At 41.0% G+C, this 25482-nt stretch overlaps 1 protein-coding gene across 5 annotated transcripts in view; it reads right to left on the bottom strand.

Annotated features, from left to right (window-relative positions):
* sema3d (sema domain, immunoglobulin domain (Ig), short basic domain, secreted, (semaphorin) 3D) overlaps window positions 1-25482 on the bottom strand; it is a 54856-nt gene that overhangs the window by 24844 nt on the left and 4530 nt on the right. For 3 of the 5 annotated variants that reach the window (XM_053885228.1, XM_053885227.1, XM_053885229.1), the window contains exon 4: window positions 1148-1379. In XM_053885228.1, coding sequence (XP_053741203.1) covers window positions 1148-1349 — 202 coding nt within the window. In that variant the 5' untranslated portion in view covers window positions 1350-1379. Of the gene's footprint in view, window positions 1-1147; window positions 1380-11229; window positions 11527-25482 lie in introns of those variants that run through there. The other 2 variants (XM_053885226.1, XM_053885231.1) reach the window with 2 other exon arrangements.

Consider the following 25482-nt stretch of genomic DNA (forward strand, 5'->3'; position numbering starts at 1 on the left):
AATTATGGACGGAAAATGAGTCTAGACTGCGATCACATTGGTTTGTGTTTGAGCTACCCTTGTAAGTTTGTTGATGGTCCACAAACAGAAACAGTCATTCACAAACAAATAACTTTGAGACCACTATTATTAAAGCTGACTCACCAGCATGGCAAATGGTAACACAAATGTTATCACTATAAAGACATATAAGTTTTCTATTTTATTTTTTATTTGCTAAAATTATGTCCATACATTTATTGTATCTATTTATTTCAATGCCTTTTTTAGTGTTTGAAATGTTGTTGCTGGCAATGAGCCCAGTGGGAGATCAGGTGGCCAGCAAAAGCAGGCGACTGTGCTTCATTGCACAGTTCCCAATTCAGTTCATGTATCATGTATCACACCATGTTTATTCAATTTTCATTGAGAAACAAAAAAATGCTTTATTAAAAATTACTTGTTTTCAGATCTGATTCCAAAAAATGTGCAAAACAACTGCATGTTTTCATGCAGTTGTTTTTGCTCTGAAAACAAAGTAACACAAACAAATAATTAAATAATAATAGCAATCGGTTGCTTTAAATAGAGTATCTACATTGACGCACCCACTGATACAAGAACTGCTACAACAAAGAATTCAAATTTGAGCCCTTGACTAGTGCTGAACAATAGCATCTTTGGCTGAAGCTTACTGATGCAACACTACCCCATGCAGAAGTAAAAATAAACAGTAACAAGCACTGTGACAAGTTGCCAGCTATAATTTTGATACCCATATTTTTTCAATTCTGCAAGTGACTTTTTTGGGGTGTTTCTTTATTTTGTTTTCTGTGCAATATTAACTGCATGAATTTTCACTCCACACCAAACACTATACAACAATATGAAAGTGTTTAAGCATCTATAACAAGTACTATTTCAACTAATATAGTACTACAACTACAGCTATAATACTTGCTGCTATGTGTTTCTAAGCTTTGCAAGTCAATTCTGCTGATAAAAGCGAATACAATGTGACGTAATAATGATAAAATTCTTACACCCTGGTGACAACTTGGAAACACAACCTAACTAGTCTGCAAGATAAAGTTTTCCAGCAAAGCTGGCAGCACCTCTGGCTCAGGACAAGCCTGATATTGAAAAGAGATGTCATGTCATCACTTACCTCTGTGGCTGAGCTTGACCCTCGGGACACTCTGTTTGATGCTCGCCACGACAGGAAGGACGGCCAACAACATCAAGCCCATTAATGGCACCCCTGGATGTGGCGCTCCCTTCATCCTCTTCCCGCTGCTGCCATAATTACTGCCAGACCTGTCGAGCGGAGCTTCCCTGAGACCCTCCATGATGTGTGGAACGGTCCTCATCCGTTTTGCACTCTGTCCTGAGCTGCAGCCCTGGAGGGAGACCAGCGCAAAGAGTGAGCCAAGGGAGGAGCAATCCCAGAGCATGCACTCTTGTCCAGCTTCACGCTGGATATGTACACACTCCTCTTGTGGCTTTTCAGCTGTTTCACCATGGAGCCTCGCAGGCATGTCCCCTCTCTTCACCTAGCCTATATCAGCTGTTGCCTGTCCAGCCCAACCCTTTTGTATTGCCTTTAAATCTGTTTGCTGAAAACAAAAGGTCAGCTGAACAAAACAGAAGACATTCTAAACCGTCTTCCACTCTTCACGTGGATATCTAATGAATTCTCCACCATAATTATACTTTCCAAGGGTTTGTGTTTCGGCAGATGACCCTGTCACCATCTCTATTATGTCTTCTAAAAAATGAGACATGTCCTGTGTGGGACCTCACAAAGAGGCCTGCAGCTCACAAGTGAGACGTATGGGAGAGCAGTCATGGGAATGCAAGCGGGCTCCTCTGTCACTAATGAGCAGCTTGATTCTTGTATACGAAATAAAGCCATCAAATAAATCACCCACCAAATGTTTTGAGGATTAACTCGCTTCAGTGTTGAAAATAAAGCGATCGATGAAAAGCCTCAACACAGAATCCGTTCTCCTGCTTTGCCAACGGTGAAGACTGTGCACCGTCCTCCCTCCACATATCACTCTGCTGACACCTTAACCTCAAGAAACACCCCCTCGACCGGTCAACCAGATATAAACAATGTCACTCTGAATGGATGATGGAGCGAAACTGACAGACGAAAACCTGAGATCTGTCGGAAAGTGCTGAAAAGATGCTTCAAAACGTCATAGAAAACTTCGTGAAAAGAAACCAATTCTCAGTGTTTTCACAAAACTTTTGGTTTTTTGGCATTGCTTTGTGTCCTGAATGCCTGAAATAATAATGTTTATTGTATTATATGAATGCAATACTAGTACTACAGCAACAATAGTACTATTTTAACAATGTAAATGTGAGGGAGAAAACCTTAAACATTTCCTAAACTAGGTTTTATTCAAACATGTTGAATGTCCACATAAATGCCTTTCTCAGTGTCACCAGATAATAAATCTTAACTCTGGAACGAAACACAGCAAAAGCAGGTTAAAACAACCCTCAATTAGCTTCTCATCAAGCCCAGGTGGTTCAGGATAAAACCTGGAGCACAACCAAAGTATAGGAGAATTACAAGCAAGGCCTGGGGGGGCAGAACCATCTTCCGCAACCAGAGCTTTTACAGTGTTGTGGCTCCAAATAAAGTAGTCATTGAGGTTCAAATATGTGGTATAGGTGAAGAAGAACAACAACAATATCAACAAAAACAAGAGGAAAAATCAGGTTGCAGGTGACTCACTTTTCTACTCGACTTAAACAACATTTTTCTGTGTGAATTTCCCAAAGTGGCGAGGCATCATTTTACTCAGAGGTTACGAGTCTTGCTCAAGGTCATAGATTAAGAGGTTGAGGTCTCGCTGCAACCTCTTAATCCAGGAGGCCTGAGAAGGGTCATGTAGCACTGCATCTGGGATCATTTTGGCTCTGAGGAATAAACTGATTGAAAAACTGTTTGATGAGCCAGACAATTTCCTCACTTCTTATCCGGCCCCACTTTTTTTCTTCACTTAAAAAACCTGCATGGCTCACATACTGGAACGTGGCCAACAGATAGACAGAATAATCCATATAGCCACATCTAGTCTTCTAATCAGTTGTTTGTCATTTTAGGCTAGTCAGAAAACAAGGGCAGAGGTCCGAGCCGCCCACGGCTCAGGAGTGGAGATGATAAAAGCCTGATAAACCGACTTGTGTTTACTTAAGATGACAAATTGAGGGAACCTTAACACTTTCTGGGTTCCAAATGGAGATACAGAGCAGTCTGGGATGCATCAATGATACACAGGGAGAGTGTGAAAAAGATAGATGGATTATAACCTTGACATTGCTTTTTGTCAGGAATTTCATTTTCAGGACCAGAAAAAACAAAAAAACATCCCGCATAAATGACTTAAAAGAACACACATCAGATTTTTTTTTGACGTCAATTGAAGATTTTAACATCAATATCTTCACTCACTCACACTAAAGGTGTGAGATGTACTGAATATATACATTTTGCAATGAAACAAAAATCAACTGACAGAACCAAAAGTTCAAGCAACATCTTTCACACATTATCTTTCTATTCTTAGAGGTGGATTATTTATTGATTCACAAAATGAATTTGGTGAAAGAAATAAAAAAAAAAATGTGGGATACATTTGGTTTAAAAGGAGTTTTAAGGCATATTTTGTGTTCAGTCGAGAAGTTGCCACATGTTTATTTACTTAACCAAACAGGATAAGCCGATTCAGAAGCTCTAAAAAACGTCCTTAATTGTAAGTGTTGAAGCCATATTGTTGATCATTTATGGAACCACTTGAATAGAAAATGTGAGGTTACCTAAATGTAACTGTTGTTCTCCGAAGTGTGCAACGCCCTCCACACTTCGTCACCCAGCTGCCATTGGAGGACGTGTCATGGATTCGCCCCTAACTTTCTAGCAGTGACTATACTGCTCCCTGGATGGGTAGCAAGTTTATAGGTTTTTCAGGGTTCAGGGTTCCCGAGAAACATCCATTAGCGAAGCCTCTGCAGGCCTAAGCACACTGAAGGAGAACAGCCTCCAAGTTTCACCAACAAATTCCTTCCCACACCACACAGGTAAAACCCAAGGCCCAGGGCCAAATCTGGCAAGTTCAGTCCTTTTTTGTGGCCTGCAAGATCTTTGGATCCTCACCCACAAATATTGTTAAAAAAAATAAAAACAGAAGCAGATGGGAGCTCAGGGAAAAGTGTTTATTGTGTTATCAAGTGGAGTTGGTGTTGAACACTACAACTGGTATATTTTGGAAGTAACCAGAAATGTGTTACAGGGGAAATTGATATTGCACTTTTTCAAGGCCCTTATTTCCAGTCATAGACTCCTCAATAAACTGTTCCAACTAGGGATTCGTAGATGAGGTTCAAGACACAGTATTGAAGGGTTGATGAGGTTTCATGAATCACTGTCCTGATTCTCAGAGGCCACCAGATGGCGCTGTCAGCTGCAAATTGTTTGGACTTGAACAACGAATTCATGAAACCTCAAATCTTAGCTAAACTACGAGCGCCATCTAGTGGCCTCAGCAATTTAGGGCACCGTCTCATCAACCCTGCAATAGTGTTTCATGAAACCTCATCTACCCATCACTAGTCACCTCTGTTCTCCGGGCTGTTCTCCAACTGTTGCGGTGCATAATGGGATGTTAGTCAGTGGTGTGAGTACTTTTTACAGGGCAGTTATTAATCATGAGTGGCGAATGAATAACAATGCAAACACTATATAAAACTATCAAAATTACCAAATTCTTTCTTTAAAACACAACCTTCACAAAATAAATTCCAAAATGAATTTCAGGTGCAACATTGTGGAAAAAAAGTAAGCAGAACCATCATTTCAAAAGGATGAATGTGCAATCTTGACTCAATATCAGTTGCCTCTTTCATTTTAGAAATGTATTTTACCTCATAAATATTTCTTCTGGAAAAGACTGCATGAAAACAATGCAAAATTGATGTGATAAATCATGTCTGTGTTGATTATTTAAGCTACTACATGAAAGGCGAAACAGTAGTTTAGCTAATCCTGTCATGGATTTGAATTCTGCCTGTCAGTCAGAGTGTGAACAACAGAGAGGAAAAGTTGCAGAGATGTGAGGAAGAGGAGAAACAGGCTGCTTGTGCCAGCCGGGTTAAGCAAACATTCCTGTTTCCTGACCGCCGACGCTCAGAGTCCCTGTTGTCTTTGGCAGCCCGAGCAGCACGCGGTGCTGCGGGGGTGATGGGAAACAATACCGATGATGATGGTGACAGATTTAAAGCCTGCGACTGGCACCGTGTTGATGCCGTCTCATCTGGACAGACATGAAGTTGTTTAATTCAAGTGTTAATTCATGTTGAACTTGAAGAAATATATCCATGTTCCCTTATAGCATTCATGCTCAATCGGAATAGCAAGACGGATATGGCCGATGACATCTGGATCGCTTGACGGGAGACGTTTCCCTGCTAGTCAGAAGGTGGTGCAGCGGCATGCGCTCTCGCAGTGACGCCCCAAATGAGGCCTTTAGCGACACCCAGGTGCCCTGTGGAGCCTGCTATTATCCAAAACTCCATCTTAACTGGACACTGTGCATTAGCTGGGCAATTTGTCATCATATCCTGACCACCACTGTTGACCAGGCGAAACAACATAGATAATAGTTTTTGGCTCTCAAAACGAAAGTTATTTTTCTTGGCAGCAGACGGTCATCTTTTTTTTTTTTTTTCATCCTCAGAGAGTCCGTGCAAGTCCATGTCTCATTATGGTGTTTAAAAACTGAGCTTATGGAGGGCCATTACATCTCTCAAATAACATGCACCATCCTTGAGTTTCGAAGATCAAAATACACAGTCAGGATTTACGTAAGATATTTGATAACACAATAGAGGTTTTGTTTTTCTGAACAGCATGTGGAGACGAGTCAAATCAGAGTGGTATTTGAATGCAAGACCTCTTGAATCCAGTCAAGTCAATAAGTCATTGTGCCTTAATGTAATGTCAGGTAGAGGTCCGGACTTGTTGCTGTATCGCAAACTGCAAATTATCTGCGGGTGTCAATCGTGAAAGTGACAACAATATAGTTAACTGTCATGCACTGATTTATTAGACTTTACGGCCCTTGACATTGATTGTGACTTTGGAAGCAGCAATGAAGAAATTAAACAAACAAGCTGCCATGTTGCCATCTGTGTATTGTAAGACCTTTGATAAAGAATGTAAATCAAGCAGTAAAAAAAAAATTAAAACTAGGTGCCCTAGTTTTAGGCAGTTTTAATGACCGTAATTTCCAGACTCGGAGCCACTACTTTTCTCTTGCAGTCTGAACCCTGCGGGTTATTCAACAAAACAGCGAATACATGGATTTTTACAGGCTAAAGAGCGTCATGCTGCCAAAATATTGAGCCATGTCACATCAAACCGATGTCAGAGGTGGTTTATTGACCTTAGAGCACTCAAAATGCGCTGTTTTCGCCCGTGTGTCCACAGCTCCACCAACAGAGCAGATCTCCTGTAGGACCAGAGACAAGAAGAAGCAGCTGAGACCAGCTGTGGTGTCGGAACTTCAGACACACGGGTGAAAACAGCACATTTTGAGCACTTTAATGTCAATAAAAGATATACGGAGTTCATGATTCAAGTTCAGAACATTGCCCAGTTTGTTGCATGAGTCAGTCTCCATGCCAGACCCCGTTTCAAAACTAGTTTAGAAGTGATCCTGATGCATTTTTAAGCACCACTGACCTTTCTACGGCGCAGACAGCACCACAGCACCCGCGTCTTATAGAGCGCTGTGGCTTATGTATGAACAAGATCTATTTTCCTCCGTAAATTTAGTGGGTGCAGCAAATATTCCGGTGCACTCTATCGTCCTGAATTTACGGTAGTTAGTTTGTCGACCTTCATTTCAAAATGACACTGACTATGTCCCTCGCTGCCTCTTCGGACTCAGCTTCCTGTCAGTCATGGAATAGCTGCAAATTTGGTTGCAACTCTACTGTCATTCAAGGACTTAAAGGGTCTCTTGGGTGTAAGTCACTATCAAACCTAAGAATATAAATCACACTGCATCAATGCTTGAATGAATCTGAAAAACAAAACACAGCAAAAAAGAACAATGTTGGGAGAAAACCTGCAGTCATAAATGTCATAAAACGTTTCCATACTCTCAACTAAGAGTCAGTGGGGAATAAATACAAAGCATGTGATTTTCGTGGCCATTAAAGATTATTTCTGTGTGGGATCAAAGCCCTGAACCTATGTTAGATTATACACTGACGGCTGCTACTGCACTGCTTGTACTCACAGGGTGCAGTGAGTACACTCAGTCCAATGAGCTTTCCATCAGTTTCATAAAGAAAACAGCGTTACCTGAATACAAAGTGCAGCTGTTGAAAAATATGTGATTGAAAGAAAGCCTTCGACACTGCTGAACCTTCATTACTTTAACTTCCATGACCAATACTTCCACTCCGCCGCTTCCCCATTGGCCGCGCCAGATGAAATTCAATCCCCTGCCTTCATTAAAATCTCCTCTAATGAAGGCTATAAATCAAAACCTGCAGGCTTCCTAATCACAGAATGAGCCTTAATCACAGAAAAATGAATGACAAATTTACATTTTTCCAGGAAAGTCCTAGTAACGTATGAAGGAGAAAAACACTGGATCATCAATTGGAAAGTGTCAAAGGACATTCCACTGAAATTCCTTCCTAAATGAGGAGAATGTCGGTTGGGAGAACCAGAGAAGCTTGATAGAATTCCAGACCTTTTTTTGTGTCTGTTTGTCTGACCTTATCTGACAAAACTGGTAAGCAGATACTTCACGGATATGTGTGGCCAAAACCACCAAACTGAATAATAGTCTTGTGCTTCCTTTTGTATAAAATCTAATCTGGGCCCTTTGTTGTGGTTGAATCAGTGCATGATCGTCTGGAAGCAACAGATGACATCTTGCTGTTACTGACTGGTACCTCTTGTTGCCAGGACAGTGGTTGGAAACTTGAATGAAAATAAAGTCAATAGCCTGTGTAACCAAGACTAAATCATCCACATAAACATGCTCGAGGCTTTGTTGTACCAATAACAAAATGGGTCGGTCCACTCCTCAAGAGCAGGTCCCGATCCCGGCGTGGTACTCAGCATTAGTGCGGATCTGCATGTATGAGCATATGTGTGTAACTTAATACGCGCCCGCGGCAGGCAGATGGGAGCAATAGGCCATGAAAGCAGTGACTGACATCTCTGAGTGCTCTCTCTTTCCAATCACCCGAGGACATGAGGGTGCACCCATCTACGCTATGCAACAACTCCTCTTGAGAGCATTAAGGTCTTAGGAGACCTGGAAGGGAGGCCCTCTGTTATTGTCAGCTTTGGAGTGATGGGTGAACACCATGTTACTTTCCACTCACTCGAGACAGTCTGCATTGACTCTTATATGGGCTTACAACTCTCAACACGCCCTGGTCGCTGTTCAACAACTCTGCTCATGCTGTGGCCTTTTCGCTATTAAAACCCCTATACTACTTTACAGGACTGTCCCTCAGTTTCTTTCACTGGTTTTCCAAATTTGCTTCTCTCATACTTGCCTACCAGGTTACTAATGGATCGGCTGTGGTATACATTTGGTACCTGGTTGAACCTTCCAGGCCCGTCCTCTCCTCTCTCCATTAACCAACTGGCCTGCTCCTCCCTGTTTATGTGGCACTCTCGCCTTTCTTTGTTTGAACCTTCAGCGGTTGATGCACTTTGGCAAGTGGCTTTGGAGTCCTACATTTTGGGACTATCTTAAACATTCAGATAAAATGAATATATAAACAAATAAGTAGTCTTAAGTCAAACACTTTAAAAGCCTAAAAAATGACGCACTTATTCAAGGACCCATGTTTTAGGTTGATATGCATCAACATTTATGATCAGTATTAGTTTTGCCTTAACACCTTTTCAAGACCCACGTTACAGTTGCTTACAGAGTGAGAAAAATATTGCAAATGTACAATTACTCTGCCTCAGAATTAGGGCTCAATGATCATACCTGCATCAAGATATGACAGTTCAAGATATTAATTTTGAAAAATAACAATCCAACCAAAAACCTCATTTCCCACGCCGTTGGCTGACTTCAGTTGTCATCTAACATCTAACTGTTGCATCCTTATTATGATGTATTTGCAGGGTTCTCATCAGCACTTTAGCAGCGGACTGAACCCTTATGCTGGGGCTTTTAGCACCCAACACTGGGATTTCATCTCCATTTCCTTTCAGCCCTTTTCTCAATGAGATGTTTATCCAACTGCCAATTGACCTGTAACTTGAAAATTTCATGAATGTAAGGTTGGATTCTGGTGTCCACAACTGTCTAGTGAGGTTTTTGTGGACCTTGAAGGTCAAAAAGGTTGCAGATTCGCGTCCAGCTTGGGAAGTTTCTCCCGGTAGGTTTACTGCAGTCACTCCGGTTTCCTCCCAAAACAAGAGCTTCATTGAGCACTCTAAATTATCCTGAGGTGTGTGGGTGTGAGTGAGGCCAGTGATAGGCTGGCGACTGGCTCAGGGTGACCCCCACCTGGAGTAGGCTCTAGCCTCCAGCTCCTCTGACCCCCATTTGAGAACAAGCAGCCAAAGATGAATGAATGAGGAATCCAGGCAACAATAGAATTAAAGATTGAAGTCATGGCTGCCGCACACACCCGGTCAGCGTGACGCCAAATATTACTTACAGCCCACAACTCAAAAGATTTGTACTCAGATAATCAATTACAGTGAGGCTGCAGCGAAAGAGCATTGACTTTGGCTTGTGCTTCACTCTAATAACAAGTGACAACTTAACTTTCGACATGGTCATCACTCAGAACAAGACCATACCAGACGGAGATCAGCCGGTAGTCATTAGTCTGCAGAAGGGAAAACAGCATGGCGGCTTACAAATCTTAGCCAATATCTTAACATGCCATAACATGAATTTGTCTCCCAAGCACTGTGAAGACGACGTGAGCTAAAGGGTCACCTGCAGTGACGTTTGGCATTTTCTGAAACCGAATATCCCAGTTTCTGTTTTTTCAGTTCCGATCTTTGCCAACTAAAGCGTCGGCATTAGCCGCATCAATCTGCCATATTGAGCGGGAATGGTCAAAGAGGCCATTAAAAACACTGACAAAATGGATGGTCTGTTTTTGGGGGGGGCGAAATTGGATCAGCAGGCAAAGACTCCAACAAAAGGAAAGAAATCAATCACACAGGAGGGGAGGGCAGTATGACTTTAAAATAATTGCTAGGGCAGAATATATGACTTGACAAACTGTAGGTGACCAAGACCTCTTATGAGTTATATGTTTTTATCATCACACCAGGACTCTCTGTCAACACAGTGGCACTAGGGGAACTCTTTGCTCACTCACAGCTTTGCCTGGTAGATTTGTGTTGACAGCGGAGAAAGGGAATGGGAAAGTCATGGAATTGCTGGTAAACAAGAGGTAAATACTTTTGATGCAAGGACCTGTTGAATTTCCCACTTTGGGACTAATAGAGGCCATCTAGTTTATGAGTGTGGACTTCTAGTCGGTCAGTCCTCTGTCTGTCTCCTCCCTGCCCACTTGAACTGGCGACTCTCTGGGTGTAAACTCCATGGCAAGGGTTTTACTTTCACAGGGTCCAGAGAAGAATGTGCTTGTTTATCATAACTTTACACTTCACAATGACGCGCTCGCATTCTGTAGGTGCTAGGAAATTATTCTTATAACTAGGCACTGCAGTGTCATCTACTGTACATCATTTCAAACTCGCATACTGAACTGCAATGTACCACAGTAAATTGGCTCATCCTCAGCCCAACTCAAGCGACTCCCTGTTCTTAGTGTGCAACAAATACTCACATACAGGATGTAGTTTAAGAAATAGTGTCAGCTATAGGGAGAAATAAAGCACTTCGCATCATCTTTAATACAAAATAAACGCAAATGTAGAGTCACAAAACGAAGGTTAATCACATTTTCATCGATGAATTCTACTAATTAATATCAGTGCTTTTCACACGTGTCGTATGTGGGAAATAAATGTGACTTTTTATCGTGAACAAAGAAAGCTGGATTAATAAAAAATAAAGTGTACTCTTACACGTCAAAGCAAGTCTTGGACATAAAGTTTGGAGAACTTTTTCACGCCCATGCGCAGCAAACGAGCGTCTTAACTAACTTTTCCGAGCTCAATTGAAGGGCACACAAACGTTCGACTCATCCTACCTCAGCCGGTCACCGCGCCTCCGTCAGCGGCGCCACATGTCACTCTCCTCTGGTAGTCTGACGCACGATGGAATCGAACTCAAAACCTGCCCCGCCAGCGCTAGAACAATCCGCGAATGTTTCCTCCGAGCGCTTCTGCTGCCAAACTTCCACTCCCCTTAAGTAGTTACGCGCACTGGCGCTGCTGAAGCGTCTGCGCTCCGCGCAAGAGCAGTCGGTTGTGTGCGCGCAAGTGTGCGTGTGTGCGCCGCGCCGAGGAAGGTGTCTGTTTAGCGTATCCTATTTCTAATTATTGTTTGTCTTTGTTTTGAACCACAGAGATCTTCACAAACAATATGACCGCCACGTTGGCGACGTGTGACAACAGATCTGCCCCTTATTCCGATCCTTCCCTCATTGTTTTCTTCTTTCACAGTATTGTTATCCTATTATCATGTTGTTATTATCATGTATATAAAGATACACGAGGTTATATCCATAACAAGTCAAGACAAAATGTCTTCCATCGTCACAGTGGGTTTATTTGATAAAATAATTTAATAAAAATATAAGAACTGCCACTGAATACGAAGCACTAAATCACGGGTTTGTATTCGATTACATTGAAAGGAATGTAGCGTGATGCTCATTTGAGCTAACATTCATTCTGGATTCCTCCACTGTGGCTTTGATTTTGGACACTTGTTTTGTCATTAAAGAAATATTCCTCTTGATTTCCATCAGATTCCGGGAGGAGTCTTCTGAACACGCTCTTGTTCCAGAGAAGGATCCAAGTGGCCCAAGTCCAGGCCACATGTCTCCCAGACAGGTGGGTGCAGTTTAATTCCATGTTTGAATAGTCTTTGTAAATGTTTATTTGGCTCAGCGCTATATTTACACACAGACATGAGTGAGTTTAATTCTTGTTTTAGTTTGGCAGAAGATCTGATGGCATTAAATAATCACAGAGATGCAAGCTGATTGTTTGGAATCACAGAATGAATTTGTTTTGATTCCATTTTTACTCATTTTCAGGGGAAATCTAAAAAGTTTGGGGTCTTTCTCACGACCGATAAATGTGTTAATAAACTTCTTGGTGGGCAAAAGACAAGTTAATGATTACAGAGGTTGATTAATATGGAAAATTAGGTTTGTTTATCTCCTAGAGGCCTCAGCGAGCAGAGATAAACAAAGACACACACTGGTGAGCAACAGAGGCGTTCAACTGAGGAATATAGCACTGAGACAGCTGTGCTTTCAAACTGTAATGATCTTATGGAAGACAATGTCACTTGACTATTACTTCATATGCATGTGTTCGCCTGTAAAAAGTCATTTAAGATGTCCCGATAAGAAATTTTGGGAAAAAAAAGGGGGTGGAAAATTACAAAATTAACAAAAATGCAGATTATTTTTCAATGAAATGGGTTGAAAAGTTGTTTCACAAGATCTTCATTTTAAGTTTGTGGAACCATTAAAAACTAAACTAAATTATAAAAAAAAAAATCATTTTGAAAAACACTCAGCGAGCCCAGACCTCTGCCAAGCAGCTAATTTCCCCCATATTTAAATGTTCACTTGACATTATTTGCCTAGAATAATTTTTTATCAACGTAATAAGTCTTTTTAGCATTTGAAATATCATTGACAGTCAAATTCGAATGAGCTCAACGGGAAAGGAAGTGGCAGTAGATTGCCCTAAAAATGTAGCCAGTGCAAAAGTGAGGACAAGATCCAGATGTGAATTGAGAACACTACCATAATGCAATCATCCATTCCTTTTCCTGTTTATATAAATGTAAATTTCCTTTAAATCTGTTCATCCATTCTTGAATTATTTTGCTAAACAATAAATGGCATAGATCACAAAGCCGCCCAGGGCTTTGTGATCTAATGAAGATTATTAAAAATGTGTTGACATCATTTAGAATAGAAGGTCTGAAATTTTACAATAGAAACATGAAATACATCACAAAACACTTTGACATTGACCTCATGAGAAAGGCTGCATGCGGAAGTTTGCCCCAATATTTGCCAAACAGGGCAAGAAACAAGAAATTCTGAAACACTGGCTGCCTTTTGCAAAATGTCACCCATAGTTAGCAGCTTCACTTTGGCTGCATTCCTCCCCCTAGTTAGTCACTCACTCCTCAGTCAGTGCTCCTCGGCACCAGTGCAGTGGACCTTTAACTTCCTTACTTTCTTGAGGGCAGACACGACGCTTCAACTGAGGTTGAACTTCATATGTGTGCGGACGTCCTTAAGCCAAAAATATCTGTGTGGGTTGAGTGTGAGCATGTGACGACAGATGACCACAGCTCCAGAAAACAGACAGGCAGAAGGAGGAAAGGTCAGTCTGCTGGGGAATCAATAGCGAAAGGGAGGCAGGTGAGGGAACAATTGTGAATAGAGTGGTGTGTGGGGAGTCCATGGCATGAAACCTGTAAATCAATTACCAAAATTCTAGTGGTTTTCTACAGTGAGGGTGAGTCATGACACAGAGGCATCCCTAAACACCATTTTGCTCTGACATGTTTAATACTTTCTTTTTATTCCTGTACCTGACTCATCTGTTTGCCCGTCAAAAAAAAGGGTGAGAACACAATTGAATTCAATATTCACGTCATCTTGAGAGCCGTGACCCAATACAGGTCTTAAGTCGGGTGAAATGAGCTCCTTGGCACAGGTCCATGCTGTCAAAGAGCTTTTCTGGTTTGTTCATGTTCTCGCAAGCGTCATGGCACAAACACTGAACTTAGTGTTTTAGACCAGGCTGTTTTGGCTTCACAGTACTAATTAAAAACGATAAAGAAACATGCACTACGCAAAAAAAGAATGGAATGTCAAGAGAAAAGTTTATTTATAATACCTGTGTGTGTATCTGAACCAGTAGCGAGGCCGAGCCCGATCACTGGCATGGCACAGGTATGCATATTTTGCATTCCATTCACTGTTAAAAATCTGATATCCTGTGTACTTTAGAGTCCATAGCACTGGTTGTCTGAAAGTGAGCCGACTTCTTCCAATCCTTCCTTGTGAAACGCTTTCAAAGGAAGCACTACACTAACAATCACTTCAGTTAAATGAGGGTCAAATGAGAAGCCTGCCTGGGTGACATGTGACCCAGGAGCTGCCAGTTGAATAGCCCCGCCCCCTGACCTAGACCATACACCTTGGTCATTTATAGTTCTAAAATACGCTCAACTATTTTGACCAGAACTTTTCTGGCCCAGAATTTGGCTTGAACTGGAGCATGTTGGGTGTGTAGCAGCCATTTTCAGTTCAGCAAGAAATATTGGGTCAAAACAGGGTCCTCCCTGTCTGTCTGGGTGTGCACTTCCTCAGCATCATCCTCAGACACACACACGCCCAAAATAAATCCATCAGTGATGATCAGCCTGAGTGACAACAGCGATCTAGAGAGGACTGCTCAGGTCATCCCGCCCCATTCTGCTGAGACTCTTGCTGTTTCCAAAATGTAATTTTTCTGGCAATAAGAAAGCATTTATCATGTCAGATCTGCCTTCATACCATCATGGTTAAATCGATTAGACTGATATGATTAACATAAGAAATCCATCATGAACTAACCTTGCTTGCCTTTATTTTCATTCTATCTCAGTTCTATTTCTATTTTTTGTTTTGTTTTGTTCTTGTGGAAATATAACTGGCAGACAGAGCGTCCTAAAATTCCTTATCTGAGGGGGAAATCCAAAAAGTCAGGCAAGGAGTGGTTTAAAAGCCTGATAAATTGTAGTGCAGTTACATGGATAACAAGGCGTCTCTAAGACCTGTTGGCACATAATGAGGATAAATATTTAGGATATACACTTGAGAACGGGACTTTAATCGCCTTCCTACGGATGTATGTAGTGCGAGTGAACAGATGGGATTTTGCTATACGTGGATGGGAAAGTGAATAATAGGCTCCTAATCCTGAGTCTTCATCGCCGAGTTGTTATCCAGTTTTCCCGCCATTAAGTGGGATCAACTTCTCTTCCTGGGAAGCGGCAGAATTGTGGGAGCAGTCCTGACAAATATACTTCATCTGAGATAAGGCTGACAGTGTTGCTACAACACAAACAAGAGGAAATATTAGATGTGGACGGAGAAGAATCTTATCTGGTTACGCATTCAAGGTGAGCAAGACGAGTGTTTTGACTGGAGATTAACTCTAACACATCTGTTATCTCTTCGCATGATGAAAGTGGATCATACGCCGCACTCTCCTCTGATTGTGGTTGGCCTCACGTTAAGTTAGATATCAGAATTCAGATGAGCGTGGATCAGTTAGAAGGTCACACTTTTCAATATTTTCATTTCCACTGTTTACTTGAAGGGGAGGTGTAGGCACTTGTTTGCATTCTGGTGAAATCTTAGAGCAATCTGTAAGTCATTCCGTAACAGTAATTGTGGAAGTCAATATGGCAGCAAGCCAGATCTCCCTGAAGAGCTCTACACAAATGCAAACACTATTCAACAAACACACTCACGCACACAAAAGCCTTCGAGCTTCAGTTCTATAAAACTTGGAAGTGATTAAGTTATCATGATTACACAAGCTGCCGCCGAGACTGTTCGTCACATGGAGAAGTGAAGCCAATACGATTATCAATGTGATCTACTGTCAGTGATCTTCACCCTCCGGGGCTGCAGGAGGCCCCACACTGATACAATCTGCATCTCTCTCCATCACTGTTTCACCCCCTCCATAAATCTGGATACCTCTTTGCACTGTTGCACCTGTCATTTTGTTTTTTCTAGGCGACAAAGCCTCCCTAAAAATACTCACTCAACGCAGCCGATGTCCTCGATCTACCAGCAGGGGAGGAAAAAAAAATGTCATTTCCTCATGTATCATGTGGCACTGATCCAAAATTAAAAAAAGGTATCCATTTTAGCACTTCTTAGCTTCTTTACAACCCAAGACATTTTCAGAATTTGAAATATTGAAGGTAGAGAAGGATAACAAAAATCATTCCCATAATGCAGAGCAGCAGTTGAGACTGTTTTATACGCAGATGTAAAAGATAATTTTCGATTTATAGGATTTAAGTATTAAATTGGGTCCGTTCCACCAGTCATGAGTGAGAGACTGTGAGAATAGTGGTTCAACTCATTTTATCCCCTAGACAGCTCATTTCCACCACTACTGTACTTTTCACCTTACATTATTGCCCTACATTAATGTGAGTGATACAATTACCATAAATTCCAGACTACAGAGCGCAGTGGAATATTAGCCGCACCCACTGAATTTAAGAAGGAAAATAGATCTTGCCCACATATAAGCCGCGGGTGCAGTGGTGCTGTCTGTGCCGTAGAAAGGTCAGTGGTAAACGCACGAGGATCACTTCTAAACTAGTTTTGAAAACGGGCTCCAGCATGGAGACTGACTCATGAAACAAAGCGGGCAATGTTCTGAACTTGAATCATGAACCCCTCACAACTTTTATTTACATTAGAACGTTTAAAAAGCGCTGTTTTTGCCTGTGTGTCTGAAGTTCTGACACCACAGCCGGTCTCAGCTGCTGCTTTTCATCTCTGGTCCTCCAGGAGATCGGCTCTCTGCATTTTGAGTGCTTAGAGGTAAATAATACCCTTGTGATTTCATCAGTTTGATGTGATGAGGCTCAATATTTTGGCAGCATAACGCTCTTTAGCATGTAAAAATCCACATATTAGCCGCATCGTTGTCTAAACCGCAGGGTTCAGACCATGTGTAAAAAGTAGCAGCTTACAGTCTGGAAATTACAGTAAATGCCATATTTAGTGCTTGAAATATCGTAAGGCCAAGGCAGCCGTGGCCTTGCAGAGTTTGCAGGGTAGATGGTAATCTGGACCACCACCATCTGATTCATGCCCCATTACATAACATTGCCTGAAAGTTTCAATGGAATCTGTTCAGAACATTCCAGTTAGACAGACAAAGAGATAAAAATGGGCAAAAATATAACCCAAAAAAGGGTATTTGTTTTTTTTTTTAATCACAGAAATGAACTTGCTCTACCCACTGTCTGACCCAGTAAAACTACAGCAGACTGTCTGAATAAATAGGAGGAAGACAATCGGAACAAACAGCCCAATTAAATCTACATAAACAAGTCGGCCCATTAGACTGCAACCAGAGAACGAACCTATAATCATAGAAAGTGAGCAAACGCTGAGAAAACTGGTTTGTTTTTCTCCCTCTGCCTTTTGTTTATTTATCTTGCGACCTTGTTAGCGAACAACAAGTGCCCGAGCATGTCCCTGTTTGTTTATTTCTCCAACAGCAACGTGCTTCTTTGCGGTTTGGTGAGTGGAAAGTGGAAACAGGTGGCAATCGTAAACATCTGGTGGCAGAAAGGCGAGAAGAAGGTGTTAAATGTAAACACTTGCAGCAGGAGAACGCATAAAGATGGACATGCTCATGATTGCATTTTTATCACTGAAAAAAATTGACTTCCTTATTCAGTTTGAGAGACGGTCTGGTGGCATTAAGATCCACAGCTGGACCATCAATGTGGCAAACTACCTGGCGGTCACATGTCTGACAGACAGTCAAGATGGGGTTGATTTCCCTGGCCTATTCCACCAGCACTACCATATGTCTTCTCTCCAAAAGACTCTAAAGAATGGAATTCAATGTACAGGCGCGTGTAGAACAATTGGGTTGTTTGTTGGTCTACTCATCCTTGGGAAGTACTCGTGCTCCCTAGTTGCCACAGCATTCATTCATTGAAGTTGTCGTCTACATGTCTGTCACTATTTTAACCTACTGCGAAATGTTTGAACTTGAACAACTAATTCGATGAAACCTCTCATCATTTCTAAACCAACAGCGCCATCTAGTGGCCTCTGAAAACTAGGAAACTGTTTCATCAACCCTGCTATACTGTTTCGTGATACGATCCTACCCTATTGACCACACCCACTTCACACCAGCCTCCAATTCTATCTTCTTAACTGTCATTCCTTTCACTTAATGGACTATTTATCTCCCATCTTTCATCCCTCTCTTTAGCCATTCATTACGCCAAAGTCGCTGTTGCCTCTCCATTGCACTCAGTTTATCCAGTGTCTATACTATATTAGTATATACTATATTTCATGTCTATGATTTCCATTCAATACTCATTGTGCACCATTAGAGGAGAGTCTAATCAGATGAGTTACCGGTCAAGATTCTCAATGATCTTCCTGCTGAATATCATTCTGAAGCAGAGATACCGAGGGAGAATGTTGTTATGAGGCAAAGGTGGATTTTTAGAAAGTGCCTGAAAACTCCTAAATCACTTTAGTTCTGTCATCTATGATTATGAGTTGCCAAAAAAACTACTTTTCGCATCAGGTCAGACGCAAACCGAATCCGTTCATTTCTCTTGGCAGAGCGTCCAGACGAAATAGCTGAGCTGACGTCTGTCTAGGATCTTGATTCACATTCCTGTGTGCTGAAATAAACACTGGTGGAAGCCTGTTACTGGGAGAAGATCTGAGACAGACGCTGATAGAAGGATGAATTAGACCTTGAGGATTCTGGCTGTTGACAAGATATTAGTTCAAACACATCAGCTATAATGTGTTTCTTCCGGATGCACAGTTCTGGACTCCTGCCAGTGAAAACAGTATCAAAAATGACACAATCTACTCATTTACTGTTATTATCAAATCACTAACTGTTTCCACAAAACATTTTCCAGCAGGGTCATGAAAAAGGAAGCATATTTTGGAGGCTCCATCAGACGAACGACGCCCAAGCATGTGAATTTATTGTTGTGTCAATGACTCAACCCTTTTACCCTTCAATTGTTTTTATGAGAGCCAAATTAAATGGATTAGAAGCGTTGTATAAAGGCCAGAAAAACAATAAAATGCACTGCGAGACTAGAGCCAATATTTACGACACCAAAGGGGGGTGGATTTTAGATCATAAAACTTCAGTGCACTGTAAGTGTCAGGATCCACAACCATCATAGAAGGCTGGATTCTATTTTCCACCAATGCAGGGGCAGCCGCCGGAGCAAAGAGACCTCGTCCAGCTCCTCTGGGGGGGATACGCAGTTGTTCCCAGACCGACCAAGAGACATAGACCCAACTGAATGACATCCACTGGCTTGACTGAGCAGAGATTTACACTGACAATCGTCTTGATGGCTTAGCATCTCAACCTTATCTCTCCGGGAGGATTGGTTTGGCCAAACTGAAGAGTTGGGATCTAGTTCATGAGTGAAAGAAGGATGGAGTGAGATATCAACGTATGTATCAGTGCTGCATGTTCGAAAGAAATTGCATTTCAGAGGAGGCATGAAGAAGAGGGTGAAGCGTGAAAGCCGATGAAGAGGCGAAATGAATAATGTAGTCCAGGGGTTCTTAATCTTCCTGATCTCGGGGCCCACCTTTTCCAGAACAAATGGGCCCATTCAAGGAATAGAACTGATTCATTACTCTTGATTTCATTTGTGTTCAATAACCATATTTACGTTTACGTTTTACATAGTCATACTCATCAAATTTACTTGAGAAAAGAAAAATATACACTTGACACAAACTGTTGTGACGTCATGAATAAAATTCTGATACAAATTTATATAATAAAACAATGTCAAAATATCATAAAATGAAATAATATATTATTTTCAAAATAAACTCTAAAGAAGATATAAGTTAAGTGTAAATGAAAGTATCGCCATAAACTTTCGATGAAAGTTCACTAATATTGCACGTTGCAGGGTGCCTTTTCTTTCTGGACGCTTTGCAGATAAACTCTATTTGACAATGCAAATGGTTTGATGACAATAAAGCTGCAACAGCAAGCTCATCTTCCTCTCTCCTCTGTATGGTGTCGAATGGTAGCACTTGTACTGACAGGACCTGTGCTGTAAGTAGACTTAAATACTCAAGGATTTTGCTTTAAATCTAACATTTAACATTTTTAAAAGTATGCAGTTGTGGTCTCGACGTGAGTCCTGGTCTCAGACAAGACAGAGACCAAGTGCAGTCCAGTCCGAGATAAGACAGAGACTGGACTAGAGTAGATCAACGCGAGAAATTAGAACCATATTTTCTACCATTAGACCTTCATAAACACTGAGTTTGTGTCAAGTAAGTGCTAGCAATTCCGATACATGACTTTCAACCAGAGCTTTATGAAGGAGCCAAGGCTTGTTCAACTGAATTCACTGGAGTTATCCATTTCTGTATTTAATATCAGGCGTGTGTGTTTTTTCCCAGGTTTGACTATGGTCTCTTGCGCAGTTGGAACTCCATCATGCTTTGAGGCGCTTAACCTGAAGCAACCAAACATATCAGGCCGTGTAAGCGACACGGAGGGTGGGATCTGGCCCCCGACCCAAGTGTTTCAAACGCATTTTGGAAGTCCATATTAGATACGGATGCCTTGCCTTATGACTGTGGAAGGAGAACAAACGCAGACACAGATCAGAGAAGTCTTTTCGGCTTCACTCTGTTTATGCTTTTGCTCAATAAACTCCAACTGAACCGTTCATTACCAAGTTCTCACCATTTATCAGGAATCACATGAGACCTGGTCAAGGCTGGCTGGTCCCCAGAGGTGGTCTCACATTCAGAGAGGTTTACAGATACGATCTCCACTCATGACGCAGGCATTCATCATACTGCCCGGCAAACATGCGTGTGGGAAACTTGAAATATTAAAAATCTACTTTTATCAGGCCGAACACAATTCAGGTGATACCTTTTGCGTGAGGCCTGTGCGTTTTCTCTGTGACATTTTGGCAAGAATTCATATTTTGTCTTTTGCATGAGGCCTGTTGTGGTGTGTGTGTGGGTGGGTGGGATGCAGAGGGAGTATGTGTTTCAGAACGTCAGCTCCCTGCATTCTGTAAATGAATCACTTTAAAGCACGACTGCATCCTGTGCTGCCGTCAGCTTGTAATTGCAGCCGCTCATGCGGAAAAAGCGGGAGCGAAGGAGGCAGATGGAGGAAGAACGGACGAAGAAAGAGAGATTGTTTGATAATCTCACTGACTGTTGAGTTTCATCACTTCAAGCTAAATTCATTTAAAAAGCACTTCTGCCGTCCTTTTAAAAAGCTGCAACATCAACACTCCAATGATTCCAAAGTCTCAACGATAATGTGCACAACACTGACTTTCAATTCTCAGTGGTCGACATCAGGTGATTATTATGTATCCCCTGCAACCCAGTCGCGCCAAGAACCAAGCCCTGCCTCCTCTAATTGTTCATAATGGTCATGTCCTTGTGCACAGTGAACTCATTCTGAGGTTCAAACCCCAGAATGGACATGTTTTTTTCATACTGAATTTATTATTGATATTGATACATCCACAAAAATGAATTTGTTTTGATAAAAATTTATCAAACAAAACCGTAAATATAAACAGCAACAACCCTTTTTTGTATTTGAAGTTGAAATCTTTCCACTGGTTGAGTCTGACCCTAAACTGACCTAGAGAGCTGCACCTTATTTTTTTATTTATTTAGCAAAACCCCCCCTCTGTCTGCCTGTTCATCATAAAGTTTAATATAGGGTTTAAAAAAAATCCCAGGTAATATACCTCATCACTCTACTCCAAGTGTTGGTGCTCACTGCTGCTCACCAGTCAATAAGTAGCAGTCCAAGTGTTTTAAACAGCTATCACGAGACATTAAGACGCTTGTTCAAATGGCTGTGGAACTTTGGCACCATTATACAGAATTACAGCGTTTATTACACAGTCACACTCCAGACACAGTCAATGCAACCAGATTTTACTGGGCAATTATCATTAGTTGGAAGCAAGTGACCACCATTTGGCTCTCTAGTAAAAGCAGGGAGACTTATTAAGTGTCCTTGTTGGAACATGTGATGGAGAGGGTGAATATATCAATGCTAGAATGCTTGAAACTCTCATTCCTGCTTGTTTTTTTTTTTGTTTTTTTTTTTTTTCGCTCCAATTAGGTCCTTGGACAGAGACGTGTGTGCCACCTGACCGACTGAAGGGTCCGGACTGAGTCATAAAAACACCTTCAGGCTCCATTAGGCGATAATGAGTGCTGTGTCAGGCCGAGCTCTGGTTCCTACCGCACGGATCAGGAGCCCAGTTCGAAGGAAATGGGAGCTGACTTGTACAATGACTCACTGTGTCAAACCTCGGCTGCTAATGGTGGCAGGGACTCCTGAAACATTTTCGTCACATCACATCTGTCTAATTTTTAGCCTTAACTTTAAGTAATGTAAAGCAATTTTGAGTTCCCTTATCTAAAGGTTTGCAGTTGATACTCAGTTTATAATTTTTTTAGTTGTTCAAGGTTAAAATAGGCTAAATTACTACTACATACTTAAACCAATCCGTTCCCTGCAAAAGGTCAGCTGAGGTCACGCTTGGATACTCCGCGTCCATTAGTAGTTTGTCTTTAAGTTATAAAATTGTCACAAAATATAAATTAGCGAGGGATCAAGGTGGAGCGGTGATAAAAATGAGAAATATAACTCTGCTTTCCATCACCGGTGTCAGACATGCAGTAACCTTTTAAATCTCCGGGTCAGGTTTACTAGAAGAGGCTGGATATAAATCTACACTTACACAGTTTGAAATCTCAGATACTTCATTAGAATGGAGATCTGGAAGTGAAACTAAAACCACATGGCTGTTAATGGAAGGTGCTCACTGGGGTTATAGGAGGTTAGGGGAGATGGAAGAGGTGAACAAAGTTGTTGGTCAAAGAAAGAGGCCAACCGACCAAACATATTTTTTGATGAAAATTTTGGTTATGAATTTTTATTTTTATTTTTATAGTCCGATTAGTTTTTATCCTGTGATAAAATCTGATTCATTATTACTATTATTAGTAGTAGTAGACGTAGTAGTAGTAGTAGTAGCAGTAGTAGTAGTAGCATGAGTAACAGTAGTAGTAGTAGTAGTAGTAGCAGCAGCAGCAGCAGCAGCAGCAGCAGCAGCAGTAGCAATAGTAGTAGTAGTAGTAGTAGCAGCAGCAGTAGCAGTAGTAGTAGTAGTAGTATCATTATTTTTATTATTTTTATTGTTATTTTTATTTTATAGTCGGATTAGTTTTTATCCTGCGATAAAATCATTATTACTATTATTGTTATTATTATTATTAGTAGTAGTAGCAGTAGTAGTAGTAGTAGCAGCAGCAACAGCAGTAGCAGTAGCAGTAGCAGTAGCAGTAGTAGTAGTAGCAGCAGCAACAGCAGTAGCAGTAGCAGTAGCAGTAGTAGTAGTAGCAGCAGCAGTAGCAGGAGTAGTAGTAGTAGAAGTAGTAGTAGTAGTACCATTATTTTTATTATTTTTATTATTTATATTTTATAGCCGGCTTAGTTTTTATCCTGTGATAAAATCAGATTCATTATTATTATTATTTGTAGTAGTAGTAGTAGTAGTAGTAGTAGCAGCAGCAGTAGTAGTAGTACTGGCATTTTTATAGTCGGATTAGTTTTTATCGTGTCCTGTTTTTGATCCATTCAGATTCTTATTATTATTATTATTATTATTATTATTATTATTATCATCATTATTAGTAGTAGTAGTAGTCGTAGTAGTAGCAGTAGTAATATTTATTTATTGATGAGACATTTCATTTATTTGGATTCAAATGCAGTTTTCATGGTATTACTTTGTGATTATTGGAAAAACATACAGTCATTATTCTTATTATTGTTGAAAAATGGGAGAGATTATTGGGTGGTGGTGCTCACATTCAAGAGTTTAGATTGATTTTATGAAATTGAAATTATTTGTTGCTAATAATTCTAATGATGTCATCACTTTCAACAGAAGCCAACAGAGGGTCAAAAAATTGAATGGAAATATCATTCCAATACTACGTTCAACTCCCATGACAGAACACCTGCTGCATAAAAGCCTAAGATCCACCTTCATGCTCGATTACTGACCTCAGTCTGCAGAGTAAACTGCACCACAAAAAAGTACTGATGGCTGCAGGAAACAAGACTTAGAACCAGGAAGTGGGGACAGAGGAATAGCTGCAGGCGGGTAATCAATCACGCGGTGTGTGTGTGTGTGTGTGCGGCCAACAGTGTGTGCCATTAATTATTTCTGGCGCATTGCAAAATATATCAGGTTCTTAGATAAACACTGAGTTCAGCAAGAAGCGCTTCATGGAGAGACGGGTTTTAAATTAAAGTGGCAGAGGCGACAAGACGCTGTTACCATCGCGACCACCCACTGATCATTTGATCTTCCTGTTGGATACCTCCTGACGGGAAACACATCATTTGACATACAGCGTGAGCATTTACTTTCCTCTGATATTACTGGCAGCCGTGGTCTCTTCCTGTCGTCTGACCTCTGGGTTCCACGGTTCCGTCATGGAAATGTCCAGTTAGCGTCAGAGTTATTATTGACATAAAAGCAATGGTGGTGTTTCTACATTTCATGAAAATGGTCCGGCAGACAGCAAGAGAAGGCGTGCAAAAAGAATAAAGCTCACCTCAGACGGACCTGAAATGAAGACGAGTGATGCTTTCTGCGCAGTATTTTCATGTTTAATATATAGAGTAAATCAGTTAAAGTAGGTGTATTTGTTGAATCTCTGGGGGTTGAAAGAAAAATCCTGCGGTTTCCCCACTAGGGGCAGCAGATATCGCTGTTGTTGGGTGTGTTCTTCTTTTGAAAATGATCATTAAAACGGTTGTTCTGAGCCAAAAATGATGAAGAAAATAGATAGAGTTATTGGGTTCTGAATAGGAAGACACTGCTTTATGATACTTCATCAGGCCATTACCAGTCTGGTGAGGTCAGGACTGCAGACTTCCCCTAGTACTAGCATATAATATATATATAATAAGTTTATGAAGCTTAAGTTTTGCATGACAGCCATGAGCCCATCACTCATAACAGACATTTGTAATCGTCCGATAATGTGGCGGTGGGGTCAGGACTGTAGACTCCTTTATTTTATTTATTCGTTTTATTTTATTTTTATTTTTTTTAATCCTCTGATCAAATCAGATTAGTTAGTAGTAACAGTAGTAGATGTTGTAGTATTTATTTTTATTATATATTTATTGATGAAAAAATTTCATTTATTAGATTTAAAATGCAATTTTCGTAGGACTACTTTGAGAGTACAGGAAAAACATACTAAGGTCATAGCAGTCATTAGTAATTGGCTGATAATTTGGTGGCGGGGTCAGGACTGCAGACTTCTTTTACAGTTCTTCATCTGACGAATGCTTCTGCAGAAATGTTCCCTTGCGTACGTTGTCATATTTGCACCCGTGTTGTTTTTTTTTCCCTCCAACAAGCTTGTTGTCCACAAGCTTGA

Source organism: Synchiropus splendidus, chromosome 14, assembly GCF_027744825.2.
Source record: "Synchiropus splendidus isolate RoL2022-P1 chromosome 14, RoL_Sspl_1.0, whole genome shotgun sequence".
Lineage (NCBI taxonomy): Eukaryota > Metazoa > Chordata > Actinopteri > Syngnathiformes > Callionymidae > Synchiropus > Synchiropus splendidus.